Source organism: Lissotriton vulgaris, chromosome 2_1 (assembly GCF_964263255.1).
Source record: "Lissotriton vulgaris chromosome 2_1, aLisVul1.2, whole genome shotgun sequence".
Lineage (NCBI taxonomy): Eukaryota > Metazoa > Chordata > Amphibia > Caudata > Salamandridae > Lissotriton > Lissotriton vulgaris.
This window is the reverse complement of record NC_141687.1, coordinates 944,748,944-944,762,344: the sequence shown is the minus strand read 5'-3', so window position 1 is coordinate 944,762,344 and position 13,401 is coordinate 944,748,944. Positions and strand designations below refer to the sequence as shown.

General features: G+C 49.8%; 1 protein-coding gene across 4 annotated transcripts in view; it reads left to right on the top strand.

Moving 5' to 3' along the window:
* LOC147731446 (uncharacterized) overlaps nt 1–13,401 on the top strand; it is a 170,003-nt gene that overhangs the window by 71,714 nt on the left and 84,888 nt on the right. For all 4 annotated transcript variants that reach the window (XM_086956486.1, XM_086956488.1, XM_086956489.1 and 1 more), the window contains 2 exons: nt 11,948–12,039; nt 13,217–13,374. In XM_086956486.1, the coding sequence (XP_086812612.1) occupies nt 11,948–12,039; nt 13,217–13,374 (250 nt within the window). The remainder of the gene's footprint in view (nt 1–11,947; nt 12,040–13,216; nt 13,375–13,401) is intronic.

Sequence of the window (13,401 nt, the reverse complement as noted above, 5' to 3'; positions counted from 1 at the left end):
TAGTATGGTTGTCTCAGTGAGTTTCACTGATGAGAGAATATTTCCTTTGATGTTCACTTACTCATGCCTCCGGATCATTTATTTTCTTATCTTCTGTTATTTTTAATTGTTTATCTTCACTTGGTGCTGAACATTTTCTTTGGTGCTGGCCTTTCGCTTGTGCTCGCTACACTCAGGATTTGTATTCGTCCATGCTTGGAATGTTCAGGTTTGTGTTGGTTTGTGCTTGTGCGATCATGGATTTGCATTCGATCGGGTTTGCTTATACTTGACACGTGTGTTTGCTTTCAGCGTATCTCTTGCACTTGCCAGTGCTTATTGTGTTTATTGACGCTTGGGTTCCTTTTGTTTCAGGTTGCTTGTACTCGTGCTTGTTTATCTCTGGGCACCTCTTGCATTTGCCCGTGCTTGTTTGTGTCCACTCGTTGCTTCTATCTACCTCTGTTTCTGTCCGTGTTTGTTCCTTTACCTTCGTTAGTGCTTGCTCTCTACATTTGCCAATGTTTGTTGCGTTCTTTCTCTTGTCTTTACCAGTGCTTGTTCTTTTCCAGTTGCCAATGCTTGTTCATTTATCTTTATCAATGCTTGTTCCTTTTGCTGACTGACATTTATCCAGGCTTGTTCTTCTAACTTGATTTGCCTGACTTCAATATGGCCGACTCCGATCCCTGACAGGGGATTGGAGGAGTCGCCTGACTCCAAAATGGCCACCACTATGGGAATCTCGTTTCCCACGAGATTTTGGTTTCTCCACTCATCCGGCTCCCTCTGCCACAACCGGCACTCACCGACAGCCGGTCTCTCCAGCGATGACACCTTCCCTGACCACCAGGCCAACAGCACGCCGGACCAGCAGGTAGGATCGGGGTGGGCTCCCGCAGCGCCTCACCAGGCTCCGCATTCACTCTGCGACTGCGTGCTAACACTCACGCATCATGGGTGAGGTTTCCGACGTCAGAGCCGTTCGAGCTCTGTTTCAAGCTCCGCTTTCGTCGCGCTTGTTGGTGCTTGGCCACAGGTCCTCTGGGGCACTTTCCTTCTCTCTGGGCACTCTTCACTGCGTTGAGGTGCAAGGCAGAGTCGGGGTGGGCACCCGACTTCTGTTCCGCTGAGGGCACGCTTATTTACACGCATCAAGCGTCAGTCGCGTTTTGGCGCGATTGAGCGTTTCCTTTCTTCCGACGCTCGGGCGCTCGTTTCTTTGGTTCTTTCGGGCCCCCTCAATCCCCTGGCTTTGGGGAGATAGTCACTCGCTGCTGGCCTCTCTTCCTTAGGCGGCAGCACGGCTCCACACGGCAGCGTTTTGCTTCTTGGGACACTGCACTGGACAGGGTGCTTTCAACAGGGTTCTGTGGGCACAGGACATGCCTATCCCACCCTCGTCGCCAGTTGTAGCATCGTGCTACAAATGAATACAGACACTTCTTAGTATCTTAACTGGAGCTTTATTCTTACATCCTCTCCTGACCCTGTCCCTACTCTAACTGTCGTGGTTCCTGTCCCTGGCTCCTCCCGTTCCTGCTCCTCCCTCTTAACTCCACCCCAACCACTAGACCACATCATACAATCCGACACCTAGTCCCTGCTCTAACTGCCCTGAGCCCGTCCTCTACTCCTCCCATTCCGGTTCCCCTCTCGGCTCCACCCCCTAAACACTAGACTGCCTCACACAATACCACAACACCCACCGGAGGGGAGGAGATCCTCTCATCCCAGTAAAGAGTCTCGAAGCACACTGTAGAATTCTGCAAAATGTTGCCAGTTTTCTCAGACTTAACAAACATTTCACATGGCATACCTTGCTTTGCTGACTATGAATACAAAATATAAATGTAGTCTTTTTTAACACAACGTGTATGAGTGTGTCTTTGTGTGTGTGTGTGTATGCACGCTAAAACAACACAACATAATACCATGCTTCTGTGGGCATGAATCACGATGCAAAAGGAGTTCCTGTTTTCTAGGTCTATGGTTTGCTATTTTTCTCCATCTTCTCTCACACATCCCTCAATTCTAGTATCCTTCCCTCTGCTGCCCTGCTAGCAGTATGAGGTTTTAGTTCTGGGTGTAAAAGAAAATTAAAACGTAGGCTAGCACAAGCGTTTAATGTAAAAATAGCCATAGACAACAAGCTTTCAAAATAACCAATTGTTTAATCAATGGACCAATGCTTCACTTCCAATCAGTTGCAGCATTTAATGCAAAAATCCACACATTTTGGTGTTACATTTATGCACTTTTCCCTTGCAAGTGAAGGGAGGAGGAACACGTGTTCAACAGAAATCTACAGAGAGACACTAATGATGAGGTATCAGGCTCTTGTTATATGAAGAATGCAAGATGTCTTTGGGAGGAGATACATTTTTCACCAGCAAACGGCCGACTCCACTACTTTCTGACATCCTTGCTTCAGTGTGCCATCTGCAGAACAAGAGGCGCCAAGTAGAACAGCATAGCTAAAATGTGCTATGTTCAACACAGAATAACAAATAAACTCATTTAAAATTTATCAGTTGCGGCTGACACAATGAAGAGGTGGTGTGGTGGGTGGAGGGGGCGTAGGGAGCCTAGGGGTGTTAATAATTTTTTTTAAAGACCACTTACCTGAAGCTGCCGAGTCACATCACTCCTCGTGCCTCCATGTTCTTCCTGGTCCTTGCATACACTGGAACAGCAGCAGAGACTCCCTGTGCAATCCCCGCGCTGCTCTCATTCTAGGAGAGCAGCGCTGGGATTGGCCTGAGCGGACTGCTTTGACGCTCCGCTCAGAACAGGGAGTCTATTCTGTTTCTCCAACCTGGCTGTTCAATACAGCCTAGAATGAAGAAATCAAAGTGTGCATGTGTGTTTGGCCGACCTGAGACAGCCGGACAAAAAAACACATGTGCACTTATGAGTGCACAAACCAGTCCTCCTCCCCCTCCCATGGTCCTGCCCCATCCCTCCCTGCATACACTGGTTCAGAGCCGAGAAATGAAAAATAAAATGATTATAGTTTATCGTTTTATTTTTAACCTGCTGGCTTTGAGCCTCTGGGGCGACACTCCATCAATGCAGAGGAGCCACCCCTGAAATTCATGTAAGCGTGCAATAATGTTATGGAGTTAGTGGGCTTCAAGCTGGTACAAAAACTAAATTACAATTGATTCATAAAATATATCAGCACACGTGGTAGATTTGTGTTCTTATAGCACACAAGTAATCGTTAAGAAAAAATATGTATATGAATTACGTTCTCAGGGGATTCATGTCAAGAGAAAATTCTGACCATGGTGTTTGTAAAGTGATTAGCCAAAACAACAGAATAACACAGCACATTTTCGTAAATGTGTATTAGTGCACATACATGCCTGTGCATCCCTATCCATTCCCATGCAAACACAGGCATGTATGTGTATTCACTTTCATTCTTGTGCTCTCATGTAAATTCACATGCATGCCCTGGCATACTTTTGTGCAAGCACTAAAAGTGTGCCCACGTTGTAAATAAGTGCACAGTCTTGCCACGCAGACTGGCTCACATTTGTGATCGGGCTCGGGGTAACTCATACACGTGCAGACTCACACTGGTATATACACTGCTACTCAGTCGTATGCACCTACTACACATATACATTCAGCTGTCCCAATACACTCTCACAAGTCACTCACATTTGTGCCTCAGACGTGCAGACCCACATATCCATAACACACTGAGAATACATCCACTTTTTTCATGGCCTTGCACTAGAAGAGAAAAAGAACTGGAGACACTAAAGGCTGTAGCACATGAAAATGACCACAGCCTGCCTGATAAAATGCCCTCTTAAAGTGCAGAAGCAGGGTTTCTATTGCTGCTTTACCTCTATTCGGACAGGAGAAAACAATAGGAAATTTTTACACAAGCCCGCTGTATTCTGTTCTCCTATACTTAAGTGATGCCTGGCCCGACTAAAAAGATAAGGAAACGTATCACTAACAAGACATTGCAATGTGGGCGATAATAATAGTTCGAGGCATGTGGGCTGCTGAATTCATATCTGTGCATAGATCGCCGCCTAGTGTTGGGTCCGGATGATTGCACATTGTTGTCCTGGAAGAGTCTTCGAAGTATCACAAGATAGGTGGCTCCTCCCCTGGACTACAGTGCGCATGGGCATCGACACCAGCCCCAGATTGTTTTTTTCCCCCATTGGGTTCGGATGTCTTTGGTTCCCTCTTGTCGGAATCGATAAGAATTAACTTAACTTTACTTGAGACCAAAAGGTCTTTAGGACTTGCGTCGGTATTGTCTTGCGTTCGGCTTCGCAACTTTCCTCGGCTCCAAGCCAAGCTTGTACTTCCGCGTGCTTTCGGCGCGGAGGGCCTAGTCGACGCTCCAGACTCTTCGACCATCCATCATGGAACGAAGTCCATTCAAACGATGTCCGGTGTGTAACTCGAAGTACCCACACATCGACGTCCACCCGGTGTGCAACAAGTGCCTGTCGCCGGACCACGACGAGGCCAAGTGTATGGCCTGTTCAAGGTTCCGGTCCAAGAAAACACTCAAGGTCCGTCGAGCTGCGCGCCTGGAGGCCCAGCAATCTGCACCGGCACCTACGGACATTTTCGATGCTGGGGAGGTCGAGGATGAAGATATCCAGGACATCTCAGAATCTAACCCCGCGTCGGAGGTCGAGGACGACTACGACGCCGAGGCCGAAGATTTCGGTGAAGTCGTCGAGGAGGTAGGGGACGGCGACGGGGCCCTTGGGGCCATGGAGGATAGCTCGGAGGAAGAGCTTCCTCAAACTGACTCCGGGGCCGTTCAAATAAATAAGGCCCAGGTCAAGGGATCGCCTTCGGGCCTTACCCGAGACCTTGTTGTGAGTTCCTCGGCCCCGCCTGCTGGCCCGGCCACGGACATTGGTACCGATTCACTCCCGCTGACACAGAAACCGAAAGTGAAATCTACGGTCTCGACGCTAGAGATATCGAAACCGAAAGTGCGCATCGCATTGGTCGGATCGAAGACTTCGGAGGCCTCGGCGCTGAAGAAATCTAAGATGGCCGTCGAGCCGAAGAGCCACGTCAAAATGGCCGACCCGAAGGCTACTACGTCGAAGCCGAAAGTTAAGGGGTCGGACGCAGTCTTCGGCGCCGGCAAGGGTCGACTCGATCACAAGAAGACGGTCGACGACCCCAAGAGGTCTCTTACCGACCCGAAGAAGCGGCCAGATGACCCGAAGACCCTCTCTGCCCCGTTTCCACACGACAAGGCCAAGGGAGCTGCGCCAAGTGTGTCGACTCCGAGGGGACTCCACTCCAAAACCGACCTCTAAAGACTCTGTTGAACCGGCGCGTCCATCCGCCGCATTCACAAAGAAGGTTACGGAGTCCCTACAGCGCATTAGGGACGGCGCCGCAGCAGTCGAGCCGAAGGACCCTCCGCCGGCCAAGCCTCTGGAGAAACCGGCGAAGGCGCCCACGCCGATCCTTTTCACCTTGCCGCCTAAGACGGCGCCGAAGGCTTTCGCTGCTAAACCGGGGGCCGGCGTGCCCGAGAAGGTATCTTCGACGCCAAAGGCATCGTTGGTGGTCCTCAGCCCACGGCCTCGACAACTTTCAGAGGAAGAGCGTCAAGAACATTTCATCGACGCCGAAACGGGCAGGCTTTCCCTCCTGAAGAGGAAAATCACCCCGGAGCCCCAATTGGAGTCGTACAAGATCCCACTCAAACGGAAGATGGACTCTGCTGGTACTCCAGCCTTGGTGGAGCCCATTTCACCACAGGCTCACGAACTCTTGCCCACTCACTCCAATGTGGACGCTGGTGAGGGCGACGACGAGGATGAATACTGCTATCCCGTCTACACAGACCCAGAGGTTGTGGCAGAGCCCTGGTCTGCTGGTGGTGAGCCTGGGGACCCGCATTCTGGGCAGGACCCTCAGCTCTTCTCCGCGAAAACGTCCCCCACTGAGGACGCTGCGGCTTTCAATGCCCTCATTGAGCGGGCAGCGGCCAATCACAACGTCGAGCTGCATGCTGACCCTGTGGACGTCGACTTCCTCTTTGACACCATTTCTGTCTCTGAAAAGACTGTAAAAACTCTGCCAATGCTGAAGGGTGTTTTAAAGCACGCTGCTGAGGTCTTCAAAGAACCCACCAGGGCGAGAGTCATCAACCCGAGGATCTACAAAAAGTACAAGGCGGCGCCCACTGATCCAACTTATATTAAGGGACAGTTGCCTCTGGACTCCCTGGTTGTCTCCAATGCCCGGAAGAGGGCCAACTCGCAGATTACGGGTGATGCTCCTCCCCCAGACAAAGAATCAAAAGTCTTTGAGGCTTCGGGGAAGAGGGTGGCAGCGCAGGCAGCCAACATATGGCGCATCTCTAACACGCAGGCGCTCCTGGCGCGTTATGACAGGGCACACTATGATACCCTAGAGACCCTTTTGCAACACCTACCCGATCAATATAAGGTACGGGCTGAAATGTTAATACAGGAGTGGAAGCTAATCTCCAACGCTTCCATAAAGTGCGCCCTGGACGCGGCTGACACCGCCGCACGAGCGATTAACACTAGCGTTATGCTTCGTAGACATGCATGGCTACGGATATCTGGGTTCAAGCCGGACATTCAAACACCATCTTGAACCAAACGGTCAACCCAGATCACCTGTTTGGCCCTGAGGTTGATACCACCCATGAGAAGATGAAGAAGGACACCGACACTGCAAAATCCATGTTTGCCTTGCAGTCCCAGCAGTTTCGGAGTGGGTCCTTTCGTCGCTCCAGTATTAGAGGCACCTCAAGGGGTCAACTTTCGCAGTCCGCGCAGTTCTACAAAGGCAACACCCAGACTACTTATGCCAACAAGGGTCGAGGTGGATACCGCGGCATTAACGCCAAGGGCAGAGGACGTGGCAACAACAACTCGAGGTCCTCTACCGCCAACAAACAGTGACGCATTGTCACTGCCCCCCGACCACACAACACCGGTCGGGGGAAGACTCCAGCAGTTCCTGCCCGTGTGGAAGTCCATCACCATGGACAGGTGGGTCAGAAAGCTTATCCAATTTGGTTATTGTCTGGAGCTCACATCCACTCCACCCAACATACCCCCAAGGCACCGTCCTATGTCCGGCGAGCACTTGCACTTATTGCAGCAGGAGGTCACAGTCATGCTGCAAAAAGGGGCAATAGAGCTTGTGCCCTTGCAGGAAAGAGGCTCGGGAGTTTACTCCCTGTACTTCCTGATTCCAAAGAAGGACGGATCCCTCAGGCCCATCCTGGATCTCAGGCCCCTCAACTTTTACATCCTGTCCGAGCATTTCCACATGCTAACACTGTCAAGTCATGGAAGTCAAGTCATGGAATTTGTATAGCGCACTACATACCCATAGGGTTTCAAGGCGCTTAGGAAGGGGAGGAGGATTACTTGTCAAATATCCATGTTTTAAGTTGCTTTCTGAATGCTAGGTGGTTCTGGGTAAGGCGAAGGTAAGCGGGGAGTGAGTTCCATGTTTTCGCAGCCAGGTATGAAAAGGATCTGCCTCCCATGGTGGTCTTGTTGATGCGAGGTACAGTGGCGAGGGCTTGGCTGGAAGAACGTAGTTGGCGGGAGGGGGTGTAGAAGGACAGTCGTGAGTTGAGGCAATCTGGTCCGATGTCGTAGAGTGATTTGTGTGCGTGGGTAAGCAGACGGAAAGTGATCCTCTTATTGACGGGTAGCCAGTGGAGGTCTTTAAGGTGACCAGAGATGTGTTCGTTGCGTGGGATGTCTAATATGAGCCTGGCTGAGGCGTTTTGGATTCGTTACCAGAGATGTGTTCGTTGCGTGGGATGTCTAATATGAGCCTGGCTGAGGCGTTTTGGATTCGTTGGAGTTTCTTCAGGAGTTTTGCGGTAGTACCTGCGTAGAGGGTGTTTCCGTAGTCCAGTCGGCTCGTGACCAGAGCGTGGGTGACTGTTTTCCTTGTTTCGGAGGGGATCCAGCGAAATGTTTTTCTGAGCATGCGAAGAATGTTGAAGCAGGAAGAGGATACGGCGTTGACTTGTCTGTTCATTGAGAGTGAAGAATCCAGGATGACACCTAGGTTCTGTGCGTGGTCTGTCGGGATGGGTGCTTTTCCGAGGGCTTCTGGCCACCAGGAGTCGTCCCATGCAGAGGGGGATGTACCTAAGATGAGGACTTCTGTTTTGTCCGAGTTCAGTTTCAGACGGCTTTGTTTCATCCATTCGGCAACTTCTTTCATTCCTTCGTGTAGGTTAGTTTTGGCGGTGCTGGGGTCATTGGTGAGGGAAAGGATCAGCTGAGTGTCGTCCGCGTAAGAGATGATCAACAGGGGGACTTTCTGGCAACTCTGGACCTGAAGGATGCGTACTTCCACATTCCGCTACATCCTTCACACAGAAAATACCTCAGGTTCACCATCCAAAACCAGCACTACCAATTCAAGGTTTTGCCTTTCGGGGTCACCACGGCACCCAGGGTATTCACAAAGTGCCTGGCGACGGTGGCGGCGCATCTGAGACATCAAAACATCCACGTCTACCCCTATCTGGACGACTGGCTCATTCAGGCGAAGTCGGCCCAGCAGTGCGCCGACCACGTGTCCCACACCATTCACCTCCTGTACGATCTGGGATTCTCACTGAATTATCCAAAATCCCATCTCCAGCCCGCCCACATACGGCAGTATCTGGGTGCGACCATAGACACTCTGGCGGCCACAGCCCAGCCAAATTCAGTGAGAGTCGGCAGCATTCAATCGCTGATCCAAAAATTCAGACCTCAACACTCACTTCCAGCAAGAGTGTTCATGCAGTTGATAGGCATGATGGCCTCCTGCATCTCCATTGTCCTGCACGCCAGACTACATATGCGTCCGCTTCAGGAGTGCTTAGCACGTCAATGGACTCAGGCTCACAACCAGTTGAAAGACCTAGTGTTGGTGAGCGGTCGGGCATACAACTCTCTGCATTGGTGGAATCCACGAAACCTTTGCAAGGGTCGACCGTTCCAGGAGCCTGTACCAGAGATTATCCTGACCACGGACGCCTCTCTCCAGGGATGGGGAGCGCATGTACTCCAATACACTGTGCAGGGACTGTGGACGCAGCAACAGGGGAAGATGCACATCAATGTTCTAGAACTGATGGCGATCTTCATGGCACTGAAAGCTTTCAAAGTACATCTATGCAACAAGGTTGTGTTGATTTGGACGGACAACATGACGGCAATGTACTACATTCAAAAGCAGGGATGCACACACTCTCCGCAGCTGTCTCATCTGGCTCAGAGCATGTGGAAGTGGGCCATTCAGAGGAACATCTTCCTCATGGCAGAGCACCTCCCGGGCAAGGACAATCAGTGGGCGGACCTGCTCAGCAGGCACAGCCACCAGATGCACGAGTGGGAGCTACATCCATCAGTACTCCAGCCGTACTTCCAAAGGTAGGGTCATCCAGAGATAGACCTGTTCGCCACAAAAGAGAACGCAAAATGCCAAAGCTTTGCCGCCAGGTTCCCACACCCACAGTCGCAGGGCAACACGATATGGATGCACTGGTCAGGCAAATTTGCGTACGCTTTTCCCCCAGCACCTCTGATACCGCTGGTGGCACGCAAGCTCCGGCAGCGCTCGATGACTCTCATCCTGGTTGCTCCAACATGGGCTCGCCAACCATGGTACACCACGTTTCTAGAACTGTCCGTGGTACCGCATCAAAGGCTACATCTCACACCCAGCCTTCTGACGCAGAGCCATGACGACATTCAGCACCCAGATCCGCACCAGCTCAACCTGGCGATCTGGCTCCTGAAGTCCTAGAGTTTGGCTACCTAGACTTACCTCCCGACTGCATGGACATCATTCGGGAGGCGAGGAAGCCCACTACTAGAGCCTGCTATGCGGCAAAATGGAAGCGGTTTGTCATTTATTGTGCGAACCACAGCATTAACCCGCTGGATGCTTCTATTCAGAACATCATCTGTTACCTTTTCCATCTGTACAAGTGTAATCTGGCCTATACTTCCATTCGCATTCATCTGTCTGCAATGGCCGCTTATCTCCAAAATAGACAGCACCTTTCACTCTTCAAGGTGCCTGCCATCAAGGCTTTTTTGGAAGGCCTCAAACGAGTCATTCCACCACGGACTCCACCAGCTCCTGAGTGGAACCTCAATGTGGTTCTTACCAGGCTGATGGGTCCTCCCTTTGAACCACTGCATTCCTGCGAGATTCAGTTCTTGACATGGAAAGTGGCTTTCCTCGTAGCAATTACATCGCTACGGAGGGTTAGTGAATTACAAGCCCTCACAATCCAAGAGTCATTTATCCAAATTCATTCCAACAGGGTGGTGCTCCGCACTAATCCCAAGTTTCTGCCCAAGGTTGTGTCTCAGTTCCACATCAACCAAACAATCGAATTACCTGTTTTCTTTCAAAATCCAGAATCATTGGCGGAGCGGATGCTCCATACCCTTGACGTTAAACGGACCCTAATGTATTACATTGATAGGAACAAGGATTTTAGAAAGACTAAACAACTCTTTGTCGCCTTTGCACCACACCACAAAGGTAACCCTATTTCCAAGGCTGGTATTGCTAGGTGGATCGTTAAATGTATCCAGATCTGCTATCTGAAAGCTAAGCGTACTCTTACCATTCCACCAAGAGCCCACTCCACCAGAAAGTTGGGTGCCTCTATGGCATTCCTTGGAAACATTCCTTTGGAAGACATATGTAGAGTAGCCACATGGTTTACCACACACACATTTACTAAGCATTACTGTGTTGATGTGCACTCCAAACAGCAGGCAGCTGTAGGGCAGGCTGTTCTCAAGACACTTTTTCAAACTGCTGGCACGGGCGGCCGCCGCTAATGGAGGGACTGCTATTTATTCTATGCACAGATATGAATTCAGCAGCCCACATGCCTCGAATCGAATATGCTACTTACCTGTTCTTGGCATGTAGGGCTGCTGACATTCATATCGCCCGCCCTCCTCCCCGGCGCCTGTAGCAGCTGCAGTATTCACATATACTCATAGCATGGTCATCATTCACTGAATTTCACTCCATCTTGGCCACAATGGCTAAAAACAATCTGGGGATGGAGTCGATGCCCATGCGCACTGTAGTCCAGGGGAGGAGCCACCTATCTCGTGATACTTCGAAGACTCTTCCAGGACAACAATGTGCAATCATCCGGACCCAACACTACGCGGTGATCTATGCACAGATATGAATGTCAGCAGCCCTACATGCCAAGAACAGATGCATACTGGTAAGTAGCATATTCAACCAGACTCAACCATGCCTAGCTTTCAACATGTCATCGCAGCAGGCTCTGTGGTCAGTGTTTTATTTATTAAAATTTCTTCTGTTTTCATGTGCACGTGTAAACAAAGCACCTTCGTATGTGGACTCCTATTGATATCCATGCCATGCCAGCAATAAGGGTGTGCGAAGCTGCAAACTAAAACCACTGACTTACATTTTTAAATCCTTTGTTGTCTTTACAAAATGTGATTTTGGAGAAGTAAAAAATGGTAAAAAAGGAAAATTTGCAAAACTGCACATAATTTGGCTGAACATTTGCAAAGATGTTTTTATGCAATTTTCCTCACATCGCTGTTGTGTGCGCCCTGTGATAGGCATAGAGGAAAGACTACAAAATGTTGTAATCAGTTTGCAAGAGAGACTACTGCTCTCAGCCACAGAGTGAAATGGTAAGAAGCCTCAGAGCTACTCACTACTGTTGGAAGGCATCCAAAATACTCACTATCCCTTTTGCTAATGATGGGACGACAGCAGAAACAATACGCAGTATTTGCACCGAAGCTGAGATCAGCCGATTCAGCCGTGCATCTTCACATGAGATATCAGTGCCTCTGTCCTGCAGGAGTGATATTACACAAAACAGTGGACACACCCTAACCAGACATTTCCTCTTGTGTCCCTGATCTAACAGGTGCAGGAGCGTGACTTGAGGATGACGTTCCTTCCTCAGTTCCAGGACTGCGTGGAAGCGGGGAGTTTCAGCGTCATGTGCAGCTATAACAGGTATGGGAGTCCCACAGTACTTCCCGAGCACACCTCCGCCTTACCTCTTCATGTCGCCCTTCCAGACGGGTCACATAGGGACTAGTTTCTGCAAACATGCCTCCAGCCTTCCACAAGACTCTGCTCCTAACAACATCTAGTTTGTTACGTTTTACACAACGACTAATACAAGGCTCCCCCCGTTGAGAGGCAGACTCCCCAGTGCACTGCGCAATATTGACCAGAAGGTCTAAAGTTTCATAACACATTTCATTCCAAAGTTCAATCGACAAGGTTCAATGATTCATCTTTAATCCATATACATTATGCTCCATGTATAGATCATCACTTGCAAAATGTTGATAATGTATATCATCCACAAAATCATAATCCAATATTCAATAATCCCAATGCATTTCGGGCTGATTCGTAGCCCTTCCTCAGGGGATAGCTTCAAAACGCTGTCAGCGCGATCCCATATTAAGCATCAGGTAGCAAAGATGGATCGGGGCACAGGGTAGACGGGGGCTAATGGGCCACAACCCTAGTGGTTGGGGTTGTCTTTGGTCTCAACCTACTGTGGTTCTCCAAACTGGGCCAAATACTTTCTTTCTGCACTTGACTCTGTGGTAGTGATGGTGAGCTGTCAAAGGCTCACCCATGGGCTCATAAATAAACACTACACCCTCTACAGTGCCCTCCTTCTCATTCTATGGTGTTCCACAATGTCTGTGGTGACCGCCCCTCAATTTAATTTTAGGCAAGAGTAGGAACAGGTGCACATCACTGAATTTCAGGATTGGCTGTCTGCAATGCAACACTAGGCTTCTATCTTGGGTAACAGATGCAAAGGCACCAGATAGTTTCCAAAGATGCCCATACACGTGGATTAGGTATGTCCAAATGTATCATTGCATTAGGTGGAAAACATCCAACCTTGATGACTTTGGGGAAGGATGGTCCCTACTTGTAACTTAAGCAGGAATCAGTGGACTTATTCTTGAGAAGGCATGGGGGGAAATCTGGGTTGGTGAGGGTGCTTAGGAGAAATGTGTCTAGTAACATTAAGAGAATCTGCTTTACAGTTTAGCCTTCTCTTAAGACTGGGAGGGGACTTATTCTGGGCCAAGCTGTGCTTTCCTCCACTCCTCTTTACGCAGTGACATTCTTACTCTACTATTATGATGACTTCCACTAGAGTCAATGGAGTACCTGCTTGTGCCAATGCGAAGCTTCTGACTGACATTCTGCGTGTGGAATGGGGATTCCAGGGGTACGTGGTGAGCAATGAAGAGGCCTTGGAATTCATCTCACGGGCACACAAGTACACAAGCTCCTTCCTGGAGACCGCCATTGGTGAGTATGGACAGAGTAGTAGATATT